Genomic DNA, 23660 nt, shown 5'->3' with positions numbered 1-23660 from the left:
GTTATGGCCTTTTATTGGCCAAAAGACACCTAATTCAAAAGTAAAACTATTTAGATACCTACCTTTTGAAATGAATATTCCACTCAGCAAACAGCAACTGGACTAATTATTTAATAATTTTGTGAAAAACTGTGACATGGCTACAAATTTCACCGCAAACATCCATCCATCCATCCACCCATTTTCTTCCGCTTTATCCGGAGTCGGGTTGCGGGGGCAGCAGCTCAAGCAAAGCCACCCAGACCTCCCGAGCCACACACACACCTCCCCTAGCTCCTCCAGGGGAACCCCAAGGCGTTCCCAAGCCAGCCGAGAGATGTAGTCCCTCCAGTGTGTCCTGGGTCTTCCCCGGGGCCTCCTCCCAATGGGACGTACCCGGAACACCTCTCCAGCGAGGCGTCCAGGGGGCATCTGGAAAAGATGCCCGAGCCACCTCAACTGACTCCTTTCGACGTGGAGGAGCAGCGGCTCGACTCCGAGCTCCTCCCGAGTGACCGAGCTCCTCACCCTATCTCTAAGGGAGCGCCCAGCCACCCTGCGGAGGAAACTCATCTCGGCCGCTTGTACCCGCGATCTCGTTCTTTCGGTCATGAGCCAAATCTCATGACCATAGGTGAGGATCGGAACGTAGATCGATCGGTAAATCGAGAGCTTCACCGCAAACATGGATTGTGTAAAAAGCTCCATTAATGTACTATGTTGTACTCATATGTAACAATAGTAATACTATGTGTAGACAAAGAAGAAGGAGAGCCTTTATTGTCACTGTACATACATACAACAAAATTTGTCCTCTGCATTTAACCATCCTAATTACAGTTAGACACAATCTAACCACTAGGGGCAGCAGGCAGCCACAGTCCAGTGTCCGGGGACCAACTCCAGATGTAGAGACGCTGCCTTGGTCAGGGGCAGAGAAAGGAGCAGACCCTAAATAAGAATGTGTACCGTATGCATGTCTGTACTGTATGTACTCTAAGCATGCATGTACTGTATCCACTGTATGCATGCATGTACTATAAGTACTGTATGTACTCTATGCATGCATATACTATAAGTACTGTATGTACTCTATGCATGCATGTACTGTATGTATGCCTGCATGTACTATAAGTACTGTATGTACTCTATGCATGCATGTACTGTATGTATGTATGTACTGCAAGTACTGTATGTACTGTATGCATGCATGTACTGTATGCACTGTATGCATGCATGTACTATATATGTACTCTATGCATGCATGTACTGTATGTATGTATGTACTGCAAGTACTGTATGCACTGTATGCATGCATGTACTATAAGTACTGTATGTACTCTATGCATGCATGTATTGTATGCACTGTATGCATGCATGTACTATAAGTACTGTATGTACTCTATGCATGCATGTATTGTATGTATGTATGTACTGCAAGTACTGTATGTACTGTATGCATGCATGCACAGTAAATTTTGCAGAGTAAAATTTACTCTGCTGGGATAACATTTGGTCTCAGTCTAAATAGAGTTAAATATACTCTATCACAGTGTAAAATCAACTCTTATTGGAGTAGAAACACATGATTTTGACAAGACTGTAGAGCTGATTTCACTCTAATAGTGTATTTTACTCTATTCAGACTGGGATTATACTTTACTCAGCAAATTTACTGTGTGTATGTACTGTTTGCATATACTCTATGTACACATGTATCAATTGTCCAGTACTGTGCATGTTTTAGGCACATTTAATGCATCATAAAAGTATTAAAACATGATGAAAACCTGCTAACTATTCATAAACAAATGAAATGTGTGATGAATTTCAATTTTAATGACAATCGATAAGAAAATTGGGTTCTATTTACGTTTGATTTTTCGACATATAAGTTGTACCAGCATAAAAGTCACAGGACCTCAAAAATTATTTTAAGAAAACCTCAACTTAAAGTGTAATTGTGTTTTACAATAATTTTAATTTCGAATGATCATTTGCAGCTGTGTTTGTGTGGTATTATACTGGACAGTACACTTAAAAACACAAGTATTATCATTATTATTAATAACGTTTGTGCAGTACTGTATGTACTCTATATATAAACATGTATGTAATGTACTGTATGTATGTATGTATGTATGTATGTACTGTATGTACAACCCCAAATCAGAAAAAGTCAGGACGATATGAAAAATGCAAATTTAACAGAACTACAGTGATACTTACATTTACTTTGACTTCTGTTTCAGTGCAGACAATATGAACCCAACACATTTCATGTTTTATGTGGTCAGCTTCATTTCACTTGTTAATATACATCCATTCCTGCATTTAAGGCCTGTCACACATTCCTAAAAAAGTTGGCACGAGGGTGATTTACTCAAAATCATCACAACCAGTTTTCTTGAGGTTTTTTTTTCTGTCTACTTTTTAATCTACGTTTCGCCTTGTTCTGACTTAAACATAATTTACGCGTAAATTAATCATGCAGCATGTGGTGCTGTGAATGTTGGTTGTTTCGTTTGTTTGTTACCCCATGATCGGAGCAGATGTGTCCCATACTGGACCCTGGACATGTGCTGAGGTTGAAGGCTGCCACGGGGAGGCACCGTTGCTCCAAACACATCATGTTGGGACCACATGGCGTTCCATCCTCCACATAACCCAGGTCGGAACCATCCTCCAGCAGAGCGTGGCCACCTCTGAGTGACACGGACAAGCGCGTCAAAGAGAAGAGCCATAACTACAGACTGAGGGACATATGAACCTACATAGTTCCAGCGGCTGTGTCCCACTCACCGACAGTCTAAGTACTTGTTCTGGTGGTACAGTGTGAAGCTGGTTACTTCACCCTGCAGGTCTCCAAACTTTGGCTTCACCGTCATGTTGGCACAGAAAAGGAACCCACAGAGTACATCCCTGAAACAGGATGAAAAATAGGACAATAGAGGAAAATCTGCATGAAACATCAACAACTTTGATTTCTAGTTTGCGTTCAGCAACACGCTGAACACAACGGAACAACAAGTGCTTTACACTGGAATAAAAGAACGTACAATATGACTAAGAATTAAGAGGCCGGCACTGTGGATTAGTGGTTAGCTCTGCTGACTTGTTGCAAGAAGGTCCTGGGATTGCTTCCCGTCTGATCCTGTCTGTGTGGAGTTTGCATGTTCTCCCTGTTGCTTCGTGCGGGTTCCCTCTGGGTGCTCCCGCTTCGGTGAAGTGGAAACTTTCAGTTGACTGTGAGTGTGAATGTGTCTGTCTGTATGTGGTCCATTAACCATTAGCGGTTAAGTGTGCACTTGTTTTAAGTGATGAAGGTTCCCAGTTCAAAACCCACCCCTGCCCATTTTGCATCGCCTTGCCCAGTGAGTTGCGTCAGGAAGGGCATCTGGAGTAAAACGTGCCAAATCAACATGCAGATCCAACTCGAATCTGCTGTGGTGACCTCAAGTGAGAACAAGGGAGCAGACGAAGGGACTTACTAACTGGTAAGACAACAACATTAAAAAATAAATAGGATATGCGGACTCACGGTTTGTTGCACTGCAGCCATCCCTGACCATCTGGACCTGTACCACAATTGCCCTTTTCTGTTCCTTCCGCGTTCAACTTTTCGTAGCAAAATCTGTCGGCTGAATCTGGACGGATGGATGAACGTATCACTGCAAGTTAGCAAACAAAACAACAGAAGACAGTGAAGAGGTGGTTGTGTGGTTAAATGTAGACTTACTAAAACCCCAGAGTCCCCGGCACTGTCCATCACGAGTCCTGCATCGTCCACCATAACAGCGTCCCTGAAGAGATGTGAAGCATTGAACACACAGCACCATCCAGGAACCGCACGTCTGGAATTTAACCACAACCCAGCTCTTACCTGACTGTTATCACACATGTAGCCATCCAGCTTGTGGACATTATGTGGGCACTAGAAAGAAAAACAAATTTATAGTGAGACCGACACACTGTATAAAGCAACCCCCCCCGTAGTTGTCTCCATAGTACCTGGCTGGAGTCTCCAGTGCAGGTTTCTGGGATATCACAGTCGTTTACAGCATCTCGGCAAACCACGCCTCTCTGCTCATACTAGGATGAAGCATTAGACAAAAACAAAAAAAAACAAAACAAAAAAAAAACAAAACCTATTGAAACGTCCGGTGTATTTACATGCACCATTTAAATGCATACTGGAAGTACTTCAGATATGGACTACTGTCATATGCAGTCAACACTGAAAGACTTAAAGGAGCCTTTGAAGCATAAATTCAGTTTATATCAGGGTGATTTTCTCCATGCAGTCACAAAACTGTTTGACTTTGAGGACACTATTTTGCCTCACGGAGGGCAGAAGGACACAGGGAGGGGTGTGTCCATGCGCACTTTGCTATTTAACTGGTGGAAAATGTCAGTGCAAAGTCAGACTCTGTCTGCAAAAAGGTTTGGGTTTACCATGCTCAGTATTCATGGGTGTATTGTAGTCCAAAAAAAAAAAATTCTTTATTAGGGCATTCAAAAAGGAATGGATCTTTAAGATCTGTCACCCTTCAACTACGCAGGCTTATTCCTGAAACACTGTAATTAAAGAGCAGCTTCCATATTTACTCCATTAAAGCCCCCCCAGAACTTTTTTCAGGACATTGCATGTTGTGAAATTGGGAATTCCTGAGAGAACAGAGTAAAATGAAAATGAAATAGTCCTTCCTCATTGCCACAAAATCTCATTAAGTCTGTTCTGGTTTCCATGTTGCTTATGCAGCCGCAGTGCCTTGTATTTCAGACTCTTCCCTGTCATGCAAACGCCTGCTCTTCTCCTTTCCTGGAATCATTTTATCAGCTCCTCTTCAATGTCCTCATAATGCACTTTCCTCTCCCCTACCAGGCTGTTGTGTGGGCCGCTGAAGAGGAGGTACTGCTGGCCCACCACCACCAGATGGCGCCCTGCTTGGAGTGCGGGCTTCAAGCACGAGAGGGCGCCGGAGCCACTGGGAGTGACAGCTGTCACTCTTCATCAGCACCAGCTGTCACTCAGCCAACTCATCACCATCTCCATAAAGGCCAGACTGCGACTCCACCTCCTCGCCGAGAAATCAACTACCAATCAGGTAATTTTCTCTGCTGACTCAAAACATTGAGTAATAATCTGAACTTCTTTGCAGCCGTTTTCCTGTGGTGTGTCCTTATGTGTGGGATTGGCGTTTGGTGTGATCAGTGACGGCTTCGCTTCACACCCCAACCAGATAAGTGGTTAGACAGGAGCTGCACGAGTGTGTGATTGGAGGTGGAGGTACTCCCTCCTTACTGAATACAGACTGTGGGATTACTGAGTGTGCGACCTCACACTCATCTGGACTGTCTCTGTTCTCTGCCAGCAGTACCGGGTCTGACTGCTGAAGACAGCGGAAACCTGGGGCGCAGGGCTTGGCGGCTCCGGTGTTCTTCAGCTCCGTTGGCAGTGGAAGCTGTGTGGATCCGGCTCTTCTCTTGCCAGGCGTCTTCTATCGTTGAGCCTGCCCACACGTCACCTGGTGTATGATTGACAGTCACTATATTGTTATTGTCTGTACGTCGTTGTGTGATTCACAACATTAAATTGTTACTTTTGGCTTATCCATTGTCCGTTCATTTACGCCCCCTGTTGTGGGTCTGTGTCACGACACTTTCACAACACAGGCAGCCATTTTGCTGTTTTGACCAGGGTTACAAGCTTATCGTTGTTCCTACACCACTCCCGGACACGTTTCCTATTGACTAGGAAAATCCGAACAGCATGGTGCTTCCTCTTCTCTTCCACTTCTTTCACAACTTTTAGCTTGAACCCTGCTGAGTAACACTGTTTACGCAGAGCCATTTTATGTAATTGTGTAGCAGCTACTGCATGCAGAAAAACAACACTGGTTTCGACCCTGCGCTGCTTCTCTTGCATGCAGTACGTATGTCTGTACGTACCGCAAGGCTGTACTGTGTACAGCATGCATGCACGCACAAACGATCGCCAATAAACACTCCCCTTCAAGAAAACTGCAGGCTCCCGAGGCATTTAATGGAGTACATACAGTCTTTTGTTGTCATAAGGGATATTACCTTGTGTTTTCTGGTTGAGAAAAAGTTTGTATCTGGAAAAAAAAAAAAAAATTTTTCTTTTATAGCGGCACACAAATTTTACAATATATGGATACTTATAATATTAGTAAAGCTCCGGTTACTGTGTCAGCATCATAGGTTATACAGATTCTGGCTGCTAAATTTTTGATGGATCTCATCAATATTCAGAAAAAATTAGTCCTGATGTTGTGTGTAAATCTCCCACCCGGTTTCCCAAAAACACCTGAGCCCATGCAGACTGAAGGGTGAAAAGGGTGATAATTTTTTATATACGTATATATATATATATATATATATATATATATATATATATATATATATATAAATATCACCCCATTAAACAGTCATGATGAAAAAAGCTATGCAGGGCAAACACGCATGCACACGCTTCTCTGCAGTAATTTGACGAGCTGCCTTCCAGAAGAGAACAAATCTTTTGTCGTCATGCTTGAGTAAATAAAATCTTTACGGTTACAAGACTGATATTAGTTGTACACTACCACAGTTACAATACTGGTTATTTTTGAGAAATCACACCAGAATTTTGACTCAATACTTTCAATAATGACTCACAAAAACACTTTGATGCTGGTTTTGCAGCTTCTTTTGGAGAACCCGGAGGACACAATACAGAACATATATTACAATACACAAGAACTCACCTTGCAGCCACTGCAGCAGAGTCCATTGCTGCACATGGCATCATGGGTAAGTGTGCACTTTTTACAGCAGGCTCCTCCATTACGGGCGCACTCCTGCAGCCACGGAAATGAAAAAAAGATTTCAGAAAACACCATGTGGTTCGAAAATTATTTCAAAACACAGGCTGAAAAGAGGAATTTGCATTCCACTTTCAGATGAATTAATTATATGATATTTACATGAATATAAATGTCTGATTTGTGCACTGTAAACTCGAGAAATTAATCATTCACATTACAGTATTTAAAACCAAGAAGGAGGCGACATCCTTAGCCAGCCCCTTAGTAGGAAATCACAATTTTCCCACTACTCTCCAAAAAAGATACATTAGGAAGGATTTATTTGTGTTACTGTATTGTGTATCATTGATAACACAAAATAAGAATGCTGAGCTCAATAATATTTTTATATCATGTCATTTGAACCTACTAAAAACGTCTTATGTGTGTGAGATTTTACCACTTGCTGTCAGGTAAGGAAAGCAATCACATGAACAAAGCTTCAGAGTTAATTGCATTGTGTACAAACATTTCTACATGTTGATTTGTTTTTTTTAAACATGCATTTCCCAAAATAGCTAATAGGAGATAATGCATGTGCATGCTGCTACGGCCATATTCCACTGTGAGAAGATCTAGTGCGCATGCACATCCACCATGAACACAGCCTGTTAAAAACAGTCTGTGGTAGAAGCTCAGCACTGTGCATTCTCATAAATGTTGTCATTAATATAACTGTGAAAAATCTAAGAAATACATCTGTGTGATCAGGCAGCCTGAAAAACAGTGGACAGTTCCGCATGCACGTTCACGGTAGTAGCTATAATGGGGTTAAAATAGTGTGTCCGGTATAGAGAACAGACTCCACACACACTGAAATCCAAAATCCGACAGATTCTCTCAAAGTAAAATAAAAATAACAAAGATTACCAGCTCCATAAAGAACAAAATACCAAAGGAAAAAACTGAACAGGGCACTCGCCCACTGGAAGAATAATTTCCAAGATTAAATATGTAAAGTCCACACCATCAAAAAAGTCATCACACATGGATCACGTGCAATTGCCAGCCATAGAATAATGTCCAGGTCCACACCATCAAAGGTTTGACTTGATTTATTTAGAAATTCCATATAAGTCATAAACAAAAACATAAGACTAATACAAATCCCTGGAATTTCAAGGATAAAAAAAAAAACACGACTTATTTCCATTGTGGTCCTTCCCTAAAACAACAAAATTAGCAACAAGAAAAAATAAAAATAATAAAAACACATTAAACAATAAATGAATAAATAAATAAAAATTAAGCAGCAAAAAAAATACAAAGAGGCCCCCACAGGCACCATCATGCACAGATGGTGCGTGATCGCCAGCTGGAGAATAATATTCAGTTCCAGTCCATCAAAGAGATCCCGACTGGCACCATCATGCACGGATGGTGCACGGCTGGAGAACGCGTCCACAGTTCCGTGATAAGCCCACCTCTGTGCGTGGGGGCTGACCATGGCTGCCAGCATGAGATGTTTTCATATTGTGGTATTGATTTAGATTTTTTTGCCAGCTTTCACTCGGCCGAGACGGACGCACTTTTCTCTTCTCCCTCCCTCCTTATCTTTCCTGCTTCTGTGGCGTGTTGTCTGTGAGGCTGCAGCTTTGCTCTTCTGGAAAACGACAAAAATGGATCTGTTAAAGTGGTCTCTGAATGCAATTGACACTATTTTTTCTACAAGACATTCGGGGGCGGAGGACCCGACCTGTCCTGCCAGGACGCATGTGATGGGTTACGTGATGGACTCGTGGAGGAGCAGGTCATGTGCCTTTACATGCTTTCTGTGGAGGACGTCGAAGATTTGTACATATTCGGCTTGGTGGTGACCGGCTTTCTGCTGTGTGGAGCGGGCACTATGCTGGTTTACCGGAAAATCAAGAAAGTGGAAGCAGCTTTGATTGGTCCTTCCAGGCTGCCCTACATGATTGATTCGATTGGGAAGGCAGTGGCTGCGCAGCGTTGGAAAACATCTCGAATAGAATCGCAGCCCTGGAAACCCGCTCTGACTGTCTGTGAAGACCACATTCTACATTCAGATGCATTGGGAGCCACTCTGTTCTCAGAACTGTGGAATCTTTCAGGCGTCTGCTAATCTGGCTATTCATTTGGCTTCCCCAAATACAGCTGCACTTCAAGGTCGCTGTGATAAAACCTCCTCAGAAGATCAACACTTATCCCTCGCTCCCTGGTCTTCCCCACTCCCCTCAGCTTCTCCAGCTCTGACGTTGACTGTGCTCAGGGCTGCCCCTCCCCCTCCAGGATTGTCAGACAAGGCCGTTGACGGTGCCAAACAGGCTGCCTCCGGAGTGTTCTGATAAACTCGACCTTTTCAAATCTCGGTTGTTGTCCTGTGTCCTTGTTTTTGTCTGTGTGATTATTGATTTTCTGTGCTGATGGGGATTTTTTTCCTCATTGCTGCTGTGTAATGCAGCGGCTATGAGGTTTTTTTTTTCTCCTTTTCCCTCATGTTTTGCTTTTCATATACAACCCCTGGCAAAAATTATGGAATCACCGGCCTCAGAGGATGTTCATTCAGTTGTTTAATTTTGTAGAAAAAAGCAGATCACAGACATGACACAAAACTAAAGTCATTTCAAATGGCAACTTTCTGGCTTTAAGAAACACTATAAGAAATCAAGAAAAAAAGATTGTGGCAGTCAGTAACGGTTACTTTTTTAGACCAAGCAGAGGAAAAAAATATGGAATCACTCAGTTCTGAGGAAAAAATTATGGAATCACCCTGTAAATTTTCATCCCCCAAATTAACACCTGCATCAAATCAGATCTGCTCATTGACATTGACCCTATGCCATGACATTGACCCTATGTGTCTTTTTGCAAGGAATGTTTTTGCAGTTTTTGCTCTATGGCAAGATGCATTATCATCTTGAAAAATGATTTCATCATCCCCAAACATCCTTTCAATTGTCCAAAATATCAACATAAACTTGTGCATTTACTGATGATGTAATGACATGCCATCTCCCCAGTGCCTTTACCTGACATGCAGCCCCATATCATCAATGACTGTGGAAATTTACATGTTCTCTTCAGGCAGTCATCTTTATAAATCTCATTGGAAAGGCACCAAACAAAAGTTCCAGCATCATCACCTTGCCCAAAGCAGATTCGAGATTCATCACTGAATATGACTTTCATCCAGTCATCCACAGTCCACAATTGCTTTTCCTTAGCCCATTGTAACCTTGTTTTTTTCTGTTTAGGTGTTAATGATGCCTTTCGTTTAGCTTTTCTGTATGTAAATCCCATTTCCTTTAGGCGGTTTCTTCCAGTTCGGTCACAGACGTTGACTCCAGTTTCCTCCCATTCGTTCCTCATTTGTTTTGTTGTACATTTTTCGATTTTTGAGACATATTGCTTTAAGTTTTCTGTCTTGACGCTTTGATGTCTTCCTTGGTCTACCAGTATGTTTGCCTTTAACAACCTTCCCATGTTGTTTGTATTTGGTCCAGAGTTTAGACACAGCTGACTGTGAACAACCATCTTTTGCAACATTGCGTGATGATTTACTCTCTTTTAAGAGTTTGATAATCCTCTCCTTTGTTTCAATTGACATCTCTCGTGTTGGAGCCATGATTCATGTCAGTCCACTTGGTGCAACAGCTCTCCAAGGTGTGTTCACTCCTTTTTAGATGCAGACTAACGAGCAGATCTGATATGATGCAGGTGTTAGTTTTGGGGATGAAAATTTACAGGGTGATTCCATAATTTTTTCCTCAGAACTGAGTGATTCCATATTTTTTTCCTCTGCTTGGTCTAAAAAAGTAACCATTACTGACTGCCACAATCTTTTTTTCTTGATTTCTTATAGTGTTTCTTAAAGCCAGAAAGTTGCCATTTGAAATGACTTTAGTTTTGTGTCATGTCTGTGATCTGCTTTTTTTCTACAAAATTAAACAACTGAATGAACATCCTCCGAGGCCGGTGATTCCATAATTTTTGCCAGGGGTTGTATATGTTTATGTACCGGGCCGGCCTATGTGTTGTGTGTTGTGTGTGTGTTGTTTGTTATGGGCCAGTGTTGGTTTGCTCAGCCCTGCTGTTGACCAAGGCAGGGATGTACATCTGGAGCTGGTCCCCGGGCGCCTAATGGTGACTTCTGCTCCTACTGGCAATTAGGATGGGTTAAATGCAGTAGACACATTTCATTGTGCAGGGAACATGTTCTTCTGTGTATATGACAATAAAATTCCTTTGAATCCTTTGAATCCTTGAATCCTTTGAAGAAGAAGAAGAAGAAAAAGGATAATCCCAGCTGGTACGGACAGGTTTGTCCAGCCTACTCCCCATGATGAGCCATGGCTGCTGGACTCTTTTGGCCACTTCCAAAAGCGTTTCTCTCTCTCTCTCCTCCGATCATCTTCGCTATTTTGGCATGCTCCTCTGGCAGCTCCTCAAAAGGTTCTCTCACGATTTTAGCACTTGAGATATTATTTCCTGAAAATAACATATTCCGAGATTTTACAATGTAAGAAATACATCTGCAACCTGTAAAAACAGCGTCATGGACACATTCCAAGTGTGTGTTTGTGGTGGCAGTAAAATAACCCGACAGACTCTCTCAGAAAATTGAGAGTTTCGGGGTGAAGTGTGTCGTCTCCTCTCTGTACATTCCATGTAAATCTGAGCCATCACTTTTGTTATCGGACGTAGCAGCGTTCATTTCTCTCTGTTTGTCTGCCATCAAGATGTTTCTGTTTTTCCTAAAATGTGTGTCACACACTGAGAAACATTGATAAATGCCAAGTAAGACGTTTTCTGGAAATACACCTGCTAACTCTCAGAGTGAGAGGGATAATTAGCAATAAAATACATCAGTGACCACTAATTATTACTGCATGTGAGCGGATAGACTTCAGTGACTTACAATCATGAATACTTTGATGTTGTGTTGCTAACCGGGACGTTAAATAATGTGCAACAAGTCCTTTAACAGCTGAGATGTAACAAAACCTAGAACATTGCTATTCAGCAGATGATTACTGCTGAGGAAACATATATGGCCCATGACGTGCATGCTGTATCACTGTACACAACATGGCTAAACAACTTCATGGTATTACCTATACCACCAGCAATGGTGTACTAGTATGCATAGTGGTGCTCAGTGGTGGGCACAGTTCATCTAATCCGATAGCAGATAATTATCAAAGCTAATGTTATTGCTATCAGATTAGCTTTTCAGATAAGTTTTAAAACCATCATCGGACCAATTATCTTACGATATATTTAGTTCCAATAACTTTTAGTCCGATAACATTTTCTTTGCTGGTAAAGTTTAACGTTTGTAAACCCATAATCAGACATTTTAGTCCGTCTGTTGTGTGTTTATAGCCACTGAGCAGACTGGCTGCCAGTCGCTTGGTGATGATGTCATCATTAAGTGAAAAACGTGATTGGCCGGTCGACGCAGGGAGCATTGTGGGTAGTGTAGTTCAGGTTCACTTTGGACGTTACAGTGAATTGTCCACTCGACACAAAAACAAAACAGACTAATTTTTTTGGGGATTTTAAAAAAGGACGCTTTATGTGGATTATTTATTCAGATGAATCCCAATGAAACTAACAGGCAAGAATTTATATTTACTAACATGTATTTTACTCTGCCAATCAATGCATTAATGGATGTACACTCAACAAAAATATAAATGCAACACTTTTGGTTTTGCTCCCATTTTGTATGAGATGAACTCAAAGATCTAAAACTTTTTCCACATACACAATATCACCATTTCCCTCAAATATTGTTGACAAACCAGTCTAAATCTGTGATAGTGAGCACTTCTCCTTTGCTGAGATAATCCATCCCACCTCACAGGTGTGCCATATCAAGATGCTGATTAGACACCATGATTAGTGCACAGGTGTGCCTTAGACTGCCCACAATGAAAGGCCACTCTGAAAGGTGCAGTTTTATCACACAGCACAATGCCACAGATGTCGCAAGATTTGAGGGAGCGTGCAATTGGCATGCTGACAGCAGGAATGTCAACCAGAGCTGTTGCTCGTGTATTGAATGTTCATTTCTCTACCATAAGCCATCTCCAAAGGCGTTTCAGAGAATTTGGCAGTACATCCAACCAACCTCACAACCGCAGACCACATGTAACCACACCAGCCCAGGACCTCCACATCCAGCATGTTCACCTCCAAGATCGTCTGAGACCAGCCACTCGGACAGCTGCTGAAACAATCGGTTTGCATAACCAAAGAATTTCTGCACAAACTGTCAGAAACATCTCAGGGAAGCTCATCTGCATGCTCCTCGTCCTCATCGGGGTCTCGACCTGACTCCAGTTCGTCGTCGTAACCGACTTGAGTGGGCAAATGCTCACATTCGCTGGCGTTTGGCACGTTGGAGAGGTGTTCTCTTCACAGATGAATCCCGGTTCACACTGTCCAGGGCAGATGGCAGACAGCGTGTGTGGCGTCGTGTGGGTGAGCGGTTTTCTGATGTCAATGTTGTGGATCGAGTGGCCCATGGTGGCGGTGGGGTTATGGTATGGGCAGGCGTCTGTTATGGATGAAGAACACAGGTGCATTTTATTGATGGCATTTTGAATGCACAGAGATACCGTGACGAGATCCTGAGGCCCATTGTTGTGCCATACATCCAAGAACATCACCTCATGTTGCAGCAGGATAATGCACAGCCCCATGTTGCAAGGATCTGTACACAATTCTTGGAAGCTGAAAATGTCCCAGTTCTTGCAAGGCCGGCATACTCACCGGACATGTCACCCATTGAGCATGTTTGGGATGCTCTGGACCGGCGTATACGACAGCATGTACCAGTTCCTGCCAATATCCAACAACTTCGCACAGCCATTGAAGAGGAGTGGACCAACATTCCACAGGCCACAATTGACAACCTGATCAACTCTATGCGAAGGAGATGTGTTGCACTGCATGAGGCAAATGGTGGTCACACCAGATACTGACTGGTATCCCCTCCAGTAAAACAAAACTGCACCTTTCAGAGTGGCCTTTTATTGTGGACAGTCTAAGGCACACCTGTGCACTAATCATGGTGTCTAATCAGCATCTTGATATGGCACACCTGTAAGGTGGGATGGATTATCTCAGCAAAGGAGAAGTGCTCACTATCACAGATTTAGACTGGTTTGTGAACAATATTTGAGGGAAATGGTGATATTGTGTATGTGGAAAAAGTTTTAGATCTTTGAGTTCATCTCATACAAAATGGGAGCAAAACCAAAAGTGTTGCGTTTATATTTTTGTTGAGTGTATTTTGGTTGTTTAAGCCGCAGGGTTGAAAGAGTGTGAAAAAAGTGGCAGCTTTTAGTTCGTAAATGACGGTGTACCTAATACAGAGATTAACTGTGACTTCTAATACTGTGTTTTACTGCTTTGAAAAGATGATGACAGTGTTTGGGGTTTTATTTTTTTGTTTATTCATTTTTCGTGCGTTCTTTGTGTTTGTGATCCTTGAATTGCCGCGTCCAAATCAATACTAATAGTTATCGGTTATCTGTAATAAAGATAATTTTTTTTAGCAGTTTATCAGTTTATCGTCATAAAAGATAACTTTTCAGTTATATGATTAATGGTTATCGAAGCTAACTTTGTGGTTAGCTGTGCCCACCACTGGTGGTGCTGCTGAAGATGGTCAAACCAGGATGCAGCAACTTGTAGTCCCCAATGTTTTACAAAAGAAAGGAGTATTGAGCAATTTTCACATTTGGTGGCGACCAACACATTCTTCATAAGCGGCCCTGTCAGTGCTTGAGATCATACTGCACACACCCATGATCAGATGAGTGTAATCCCTGGAGCAGTCATCAATCGCTGACAGAAGCTGTGATATCTGACAGCACTGACAGGAGCAGGGCTGCAACCACAACTGCCAATCCCTCAGTACACCAATCACTGAAGCAAAGAGACCAAAAAGTAGATGTATTCATCCAACGTCATCTTGGCAACTTCATTTCCTTAGGGGTTCTTCCAGGCAGGTCCAAATGGGAGAAAGGCCTGGGGAAGACTCAGAACACACTGGAGGGACTGTACTTCCCAGCTGGCTTGGGGACAGCTACAGATCCCCCAGGAAGTGTTAGAGGATTTGGCCAAGGGGAGTCTACTGTCTCTATGACCCAGATAAGTTGCAGAAAATGAATAAGTAAATGAATGAATGAACCAACCCTGGATAAAACATAATGCTCATCTGCTGCTGGAGGTTGTAATAAAAGGTGGAAGCACCACCTGCCTGCAGTATGTTTCACTCATGATGGCCCACTGAGTACTCACCACCTGGGATCCACAATCACACTCTTCTCCTGGCTCGACAAAACTGTTCCCACACTCTGGGGGGTCCAACAGCTGTGAGAGAAAGAGAGGAAAATATATGAGCACAAATATACAGTCACTCACTCATCTTCAACCGCTTATCTGGGATCGGGTCGCGAGGGCAACAGCTCCAGCAGAGGACCCCAGACTTCCCTTTCCCGTGCCACATTGACCACCTCTGACTGGGGATCCTGAAGTGTTCCCAGGCCAGTGTGGAGATATAATCTCTCCACCTAGTTCTGGGTCTTCCCCGGGGTGTCCTCCCAGATGGACGTGCCTGGAACACCTCCCTAGGGAGGCGCCCAGGGGGCATCCTTACCAGATGCCCGAACCACCTCAGCTGGCTCCTTTCAACGTGAAAGAGCAGTGACTGTACTCCAAGCTCCTCATGGATGACCAAGCTTCTCACCCTATCTATAAGGGAGACACCAGCCACCCTCCTCAGGAAGCCCATTTCGGCCTCTTGTACCCACAATCTACTTCCTTCGGTCATGACCCAACCCTCATGACGACAGGTGAGAGTAGGAATGAAGACTGACCAGTAGAGAGCTTCGCCTTTTGGCTCAGCTCCCTTTTTGTCACAACAGTACGGTAGAGTGAATGCAACACCGTCCCTGCTGCGCCGATTCTCCGGCCAATCTCATGCTCCATCGTCCCCTCACTCATGAAAAAGACCCCGAGGTACTTGAACTCCTTCACAAATATACAGTATAAGCAAAAAATGAGGAACAAATGTATGCTTTTTAATAGAAAATCAGTGTAAAAGGTGCTGTGATATAAATAAGGGTACTCAAAGGTGGTTCCTGTTCATAGGACACCCTCAAGGCACTCACCTTGCTGGGCTTGTTAAAGAGGCAGCTACCGCCTCCCTGCAGCAAGAACTGGGTGTACTCATCAACACTGCAGCGAGAAAATTTTCTGGGCAGATAGTATCTATATTCATGAGTACACACACAGAGAAACAGAGAGACTGAGACTACAGGACAACATTAACACTTCTGTGCCAGATCCACTGTGGGTGTCAACATTTTGCAGTCTGACATACATGATGCCATCTGGAGTAAGATATTACTCAAACAAATAAATAAGATCTGCATTGTTCCATCTGGTGTGCAAGGCCAAGTCCAAGTCACAGCAAATACTTTTGATTCAGGTCTTCTAACCTCAGTTGTTTGTACCAAAAATGGTAAATATATCAAAGAAGCTACAATTATCACTGGCGGGTTGCAAAGTGTGTCTTTGACACAGGCGTTACTGAAATGTGTGAAGTAAAAGGAACTAAGGAACAGTTTAGAGAGAAAGTAACAGGAAACTGTCTTGTGGTTTGCTGGTAAATAAAATCACATTAAACACGAAGCAGCTTTTGAGGGTGAATTTCTTGGTTTAGTGTGTGTGTGTGTGTGTGTGTTTTGCCCCCACTCCTTGCAGCACTCACACTATCTGTGTATAGGAAGCTATGATGTCCAGCAACTGACTCTTTCTGAGATTTCTGAGACGTACTCATCAAGGATATGTTTTGGTCACTGTTCAGAACAACTGAGTTAAAGGTATAGAAGCAGATCATTTCTGAAGCCGTTTTTGCCGATATTACTTGAAATTCCCAATAGCAACACAGTAATTACGCCAAAGCTTTGACAGCAAAACAAAATTAAATTTCTACTCACAATTTGACTAAACTTTAGGTGTTTTTCTATTCTAAGAGTAACTGAAAGTAGAAACTAGAGTCGTACCCCAGAGGCACTATTTATGCTTGTAGTTTCCTTTTGTTTTTTCACTAGCTTCAGCAAGAACTGTTGTGATGTCATATCTGTGGAACATAGTGCATGCTCAATGGTCCCACACTCAATGTTCCCACTCTCAGTAGTTCCACAGTCATTGGACCCACCCTCAGTGGCCAAAAGCCAAGCAGTCTCATGCTTCATGGCCCTACACACAGCGGTGTCTTGGTCAGTGGTCTCCCGGTCAATAGCGCAGTTGCACTGCCCTTGGACGTGATTTTCTCTTGTGAGTATTGCATATGGAACACAGACCAGAAACTGAGACTAGAACTAGATCATTGTCCAGTGGAAAACCAGGTTAAGTTCAGGTTTGAAGTTCTAAAAGATGAAACAACACAATACTGTGGGTCTCTCAGTAAAATTTGGTTCCAACCTGAAGTTGAAACCATGAGCCTTTGAGGCAGAGCCAGAAGATCTTAAACTGTATCTTTTTTTTGTTTGTTTTGAAATTACAAGATGGGGTGTTTTGGGCCTTGGCAGTGAATTACATTCTAATGAGTTCCGCTCTAGTGATGTTTTGTTGTTCTCATGCAGACATGCACTTTACCCAGTGTCTTCCATGATGCAGCCCAGCCAGGTATCTGGGCACCTGCAGTCTCCTGAAAGACATTAACAAAAGAAGAGCAAAAGGCAGAACAGCACAGATTAGAAAGTGAAGGTGAAAAAACTAAGTAAAGCACAGAATAAAGGTTTTTATTTACATTGAGCTTGTTCCTTCCTGCACATTAATGATATATCCCATAAAGTACACTTGGGTCTCGTCCTAATATAGAATGACAAAGCTAAAGACGCTCCAATATTAATGACTGAGGCCATTGTTCAGTAGCAGTGCTGGTCTTAGTGCCACCTTCATAGACCAAGATGACTAATCACTGAATGGAGAAGTCTAATTACAGAAGATACCTGCTGAATTGAGAAAGCCAACACTCCTCGAACCCAAGCCACCCAACAGCTGATGCTCAATGTTTCCACACTGACCACCTCTTCTTGTTGGGCTAATCTTTTCAACTCAACCAGTCAGTGCTTCTGCTACACCCTGATGTGTTTATCTCTTCCATCCATAGTTTGCTGAGCATTTCTTACCTGCAGAATTGCGTGCATTGTTCCACCTCATCCCAATGTTCTGGCCAAGGCTCTGACACAAAGAGATGGCCATTGCACCTACATTCCCATACTGGAACACATAAACAGAAGGCATACATAGAACACTCAGCTTCAATGTGGGAACAACGTTAAGAGAAAACCAATCAGATATTTCAGACACAGAAAAATGCTCCTCTCGTTCTCTTCAGAACACCAGTTGCTCAGGTACACCTGTGCAAACGCGCTCCTGCCCACCAGATCTACTATAAGTTCAGGTTCCTGTCATGTTAGACATTATTGTTGGAATGTCCTACTTTATTCATTCTTCAGACGTGGTGCTATGTGTCATCAGTGAGATGGTGCCATGTATTGTCACAGCCACCACAACATGGAACTGCCTTGGGTCCTGGATTGCAACTACCCATGTAGACAACCAGTCCATCCCCACTTCTCTAAAGTAGCCATCTAGCCATGCCCAGCTAAGTTAAATGTGGGAATCTCCTTGGCCTTGTAGAGCCACTGGAATCTTCAACACTGAGGCACCTGCATGTTGGATCATGCTCCAAGAAACACACCACATGGCCAAATGGCATGGCACGTCATAGCTGATCACAGTTCACTCACAATATAAGTGATACTCCTCACAAAGTAATTTCAGCGGTGCTCAACGATCCTCTTGTAAAAGTATCAGCATTGCCAAACACACAAGCTCATGACTCCAAAAGGCCTTCTCAAGAGTCTCCAAAACTCAAAGGTTGAGGACCCAGAGGCATAAATGTTGCTGCCAAGATGAGTGAAGTTTCAACAATTTCACCACATACAGATACACTCTGGAAGGCCAAGTCCAAGAAGTCAGTGATAGCCTGGATCTTCTTTTTTATCAAGGACAAACTCAAACCCAGACTCTCATCCTCATTCAGCTTATGAAGTGCTGCAATCAGGGTATCCCTTGATTCTGTTAAGATCACTGAATCATTCGCAGAGATCACAGCATCGTCTGCAAAGGCAAGGTCAGTGAACTTTTTCTTACTAACAAAGGCACCTAATCTGTTGGTTTGTATACCCCAACAACAAACAAAAACAACAAGCAACACAGTAACCTTGACCCTGAATCCTAAATTACTGCAGAAAGTATGAACCTAAGATATTTCATATTTTGTGGAGTTTGCAATAATAGATGTATGTTAATAAATTAAGTTAAGCTGATCACACAACAGATAAAATATCTTGGGTTCATACTGTTTGCAATGAAATAGAAGTTGTAAATGTAAATGGTGGAATCACAACTTTTTCTGAATTGGGGCTGTATTATTATATTAAAGGATGTGTCATTTCAGTGTCATTAGGGTAATATGTATGTGGTGATCTATATGAGTTTGTAGCAAAGCTGTATAAAACGACTCCTCAAATGTTTCTAATCTACACTTGATTTTCAGTAAACCTAGAACAATGTCGGACTCTGTAGTTTTCTCTGGGCCCCTCCCCAATCGGACCGGGAGTGACATGTTTAGCCGCATGTTCTCCTTGAATTGCTGGCTGTCTGAGTGGTGTCCAAAAAATGAGGTGGGCTTCATAGATAATTGGCAAAGCTTCTGGGGAAAACCTGGTCTTGTTAGGAGAGACGGCATCCATCCCACTTTGGATGGAGCAGCTCTCATTTCTAGAAATCTGGCCAATTTTCTTAAATCCTCCAAACCGTGACTATCCAGGGTTGGGACCAGGAAGCAGAGCTGTAGTCTTACACACCTCTCTGCAGCTTCTCTCCACCTGCCATCCCCTCATTACCCCATCCCCGTAGAGATGGTGCCTGCTCCCAGACCACCAATAACCAGCAAAAATCTATTTAAGCATAAAAATTCAAAAAGAAAAAATAATATAGCACCTTCAACTGCACCACAGACTAAAACAGTTAAATGTGATCTATTAAACATTGGGACTCTCTCTTCTAAGTCCTTGTTAGTAAATGATATAATAATTGATCAACATATTGATTTATTCTGCCTTACAGGAACCTGGTTACAGCAGGATGAATATGTTAGTTTAAATGAGTCAACACCCCTGAGTCACACTAACTGCCAGAACGCTCGTAGCACGGGCCGAGGTGGAGGATTAGCAGCAATCTTCCATTCCAGCTTATTAATTAATCCAAAACCCAGACAGAGCTTTAATTCATTTGAAAGCTTGACTCTTAGTCTTGTCCATCCAAATTGGAAGTCCCAAAAACCAGTTTTATTTGTTATTATCTATCGTCCACCTGGTCGTTACTGTGAGTTTCTCTGTGAACTTTCAGACCTTTTGTCTGACTTAGTGCTTAGCTCAGATAAGACAATTATAGTGGGCGATTTTAACATCCACACAGATGCTGAGAATGACAGCCTCAACACTGCATTTAATCTATTATTAGACTCAATTGGCTTTGCTCAAAATGTAAATGAGTCCACCCACCACTTTAATCATATCTTAGATCTTGTTCTGACTTATGGTATGGAAATTGAAGACTTAACAGTATTCCCTGAAAACTCCCTTCTGTCTGATCATTTCTTAATAACAATTACATTTACTCTGATGGACTACCCAGCAGTGGGGAATAAGTTTCATTACACTAGAAGTCATTCAGAAAGTGCTGTAACTAGGTTTAAGGATATGATTCCTTCTTTATGTTCTCTAATGCCATATACCAACACAGTGCAGAGTAGCTACCTAAACTCTGTGAGTGAGATAGAGTATCTCGTCAATAGTTTTACATCCTCATTGAAGACAACTTTGGATGCTGTAGCTCCTCTGAAAAAGAGAGCCTTAAATCAGAAGTGCCTGACTCCGTGGTATAACTCACAAACTCGTAGCTTAAAGCAGATAACCCGTACGTTGGAGAGGAAATGGCGTCTCACTAATTTAGAAGATCTTCACTTAGCCTGGAAAAAGAGTCTGTTGCTCTATAAAAAAGCCCTCCGTAAAGCTAGGACATCTTACTACTCATCACTAATTGAAGAAAATAAGAACAACCCCAGGTTTCTTTTCAGCACTGTAGCCAGGCTGACAAAGAGTCAGAGCTCTATTGAGCCGAGTATTTCTTTAACTTTAACTAGTAATGACTTCATGACTTTCTTTGCTAATAAAATTTTAACTATTAGAGAAAAAATTACTCATAACCATCCCAAAGACATATCGTTATCTTTGGCTGCTTTCAGTGATGCCGGTATTTGGTTAGACTCTTTCTCTCTGATTGTTCTGTCTGAGTTATTTTCATTAGTTACTTCCTCCAAACCATCAACATGTCTATTAGACCCCATTCCTACCAGGCTGCTCAAGGAAGCCTTACCATTAATTAATGCTTCGATCTTAAATATGATCAATCTATCTTTATTAGTTGGCTATGTACCACAGGCTTTTAAGGTGGCAGTAATTAAACCATTACTTAAAAAGCCATCACTTGACCCAGCTATCTTAGGTAATTATAGGCCAATCTCCAACCTTCCTTTTCTCTCAAAAATTCTTGAAAGGGTAGTTGTAAAACAGCTAACTGATCATCTGCAGAGGAATGGTCTATTTGAAGAGTTTCGGTCAGGTTTTAGAATTCATCATAGTACAGAAACAGCATTAGTGAAGGTTACAAATGATCTTCTTATGGGCTCAGACAGTGGACTCATCTCTGTGCTTGTTCTGTTAGACATCAGTGCTGCTTTTGATACTGTTGACCATAAAATTTTATTACAGAGATTAGAGCATGCCATAGGTATAAAAGGCCCTGCGCTGCGGTGGTTTGAATCATATTTATCTAATAGATTACAATTTGTTCATGTAAATGGGGAATCTTCTTTACAGACTAGGGTTAATTATGGAGTTCCACAAGGTTCTGTGCTAGGACCAATTTTATTCACTTTATACATGTTTCCCTTAGGCAGTATTATTAGACAGCATTGCTTAAATTTTCATTGTTACGCAGATGATACCCAGCTTTATCTATCCATCTATCCTGGATCAGGTGACCCTGAACCATCCCTTAGTTATGCTGCTATAGACTTAGACTGCTGGGGGGTTCCCATGATGCACTGTTTCTTTCTCTTTTTGCTCTGTATGCACCACTCTGCATTTAATCATTAGTGATTGATCTCTGCTCCCTTCCACAGTATGTCTTTTTCCTGGTTCTCTCCCTCAGCCCCAACCAGTCCCAGCAGAAGACTGCCCCTCCCTGAGCCTGGTTCTGCTGGAGGTTTCTTCCTGTTAAAAGGGAGTTTTTCCTTCCCACTGTAGCCAAGTGCTTGCTCACAGGGGGTCGTTTTGACCGTTGGGGTTTTTCCGTAATTATTGTATGGCCTTGCCTTACAATATAAAGCGCCTTGGGGCAACTGTTTGTTGTGATTTGGTGCTATGTAAATAAAATTGATTTGATTTGATTTCTGCACGTATTTTATTTAACAGAGGGACTTTGCCGGGTATTCTTGCAAATAAATTAGCTTCACACAGGCGTCTTCTAACTGTCACAGCACTTACAGGTAACTCCAGACTGTCTTTGATCATCCTGGAGCTGATCAATGGGTGAGCTTTGCCATTCTGGTTATTCTTCTATCCATTTTGATGGTTGTTTTCTGTTTTCTTCCACACGTCTCTGTTTTTTTTTTGTGTGTCCATTTTAAAGCACTGGAGATCATTGTAGATGAACAGCCTATAATTTTTTGCACCTGTGTATAAGTTTTCCCCTCTCCAATCAACTTTTTAATCAAACTACGCTGTTCTTCTGAACAATGTCTTGAACGTCCCATTTTCCTCAGGCTTTCAAAGAGAAAAGCATGTTCAACAGGTGCTGGCTTCATCCTTAAATAGGGGACACCTGATTCACACCTGTTTGTTCCACAAAACTGACGAACTCACTGACTGAATGTCACACTACTATTATTGTGAACACCCCCTTTTCTACTTTTTTTTTACTAATAGCTCAATTCCATAGCCTTAAGAGTGTGCATATCATGAATGCTTGGTCTTGTTGGATTTGTGAGAATCTACTGAATCTACTGGTACCTTGTTTCCCATGTAACAATAAGAAATATACTCAAAACCTGGATTCATCTTTTTAGTCACATAGCACAACTATTATTCTGAACACTACTGTAAGGACAACATGCAAACTCCATACAGAGAGGCCCCAGGTGGGAATCAAACCCATGACCTTCTCACTGTGAGGAAGCAGTGCTAACCAACCACTAAGCCACTGTGCTGCCTATATACCCTACCCTATGATGCCCTATGACTGCCCACTTGTGTACCTTAACTGAAGTAAGTGGGCATAGAAGAAGAGAAATATAGATAGAGAGATAGATAGATAGATAGATAGATAGATAGATAGATAGATAGATAGATAGATAGGGTGTTTATGTCTTGTGCGTGAGCAATCTAATGAAGGATTGTTTTCAAAGTTAATCCCATTGGCTCACCCTACCACTGATGGAACAAAGTATTTTCTGATGTTTCTCACCTCATTGATACCTCCTCCTCTGGTTAGAGAACACACTCCTCCTGTGTAGGCGGTCCCACTGCGGCTGCTTTCAAATATACGCCCTCTGGGACACACAGGAGAAACGCCATTATTAAAACTCCCAAAAAATTATTCATGCATTGATTTTTCTTTTCTTATTTCTTT

At 42.2% G+C, this 23660-nt stretch overlaps 1 protein-coding gene across 1 annotated transcript in view; it reads right to left on the bottom strand.

The window, feature by feature from the left end:
* LOC117527862 (disintegrin and metalloproteinase domain-containing protein 11-like) overlaps positions 1-23660 on the bottom strand; it is a 73319-nt gene that overhangs the window by 16488 nt on the left and 33171 nt on the right. Inside the window, exons 11-22 of the mRNA XM_034190364.1 lie at positions 23496-23580; positions 18026-18116; positions 17490-17541; positions 15998-16097; positions 15126-15197; positions 6750-6842; positions 3991-4071; positions 3863-3913; positions 3719-3782; positions 3521-3626; positions 2782-2901; positions 2516-2684 (exon numbers count right to left, since the gene is read on the bottom strand). Of these exons, the coding sequence (XP_034046255.1) occupies positions 2516-2684; positions 2782-2901; positions 3521-3626; positions 3719-3782; positions 3863-3913; positions 3991-4071; positions 6750-6842; positions 15126-15197; positions 15998-16097; positions 17490-17541; positions 18026-18116; positions 23496-23580 (1084 nt within the window). The remainder of the gene's footprint in view (positions 1-2515; positions 2685-2781; positions 2902-3520; positions 3627-3718; positions 3783-3862; positions 3914-3990; positions 4072-6749; positions 6843-15125; positions 15198-15997; positions 16098-17489; positions 17542-18025; positions 18117-23495; positions 23581-23660) is intronic.

This window comes from Thalassophryne amazonica, chromosome 16 (genome assembly GCF_902500255.1).
Source record: "Thalassophryne amazonica chromosome 16, fThaAma1.1, whole genome shotgun sequence".
Classification (NCBI taxonomy): domain Eukaryota; kingdom Metazoa; phylum Chordata; class Actinopteri; order Batrachoidiformes; family Batrachoididae; genus Thalassophryne; species Thalassophryne amazonica.
The sequence above is the reverse complement of the archived record's forward strand: the minus strand, read 5'-3'. Positions and strand labels throughout refer to the sequence as shown.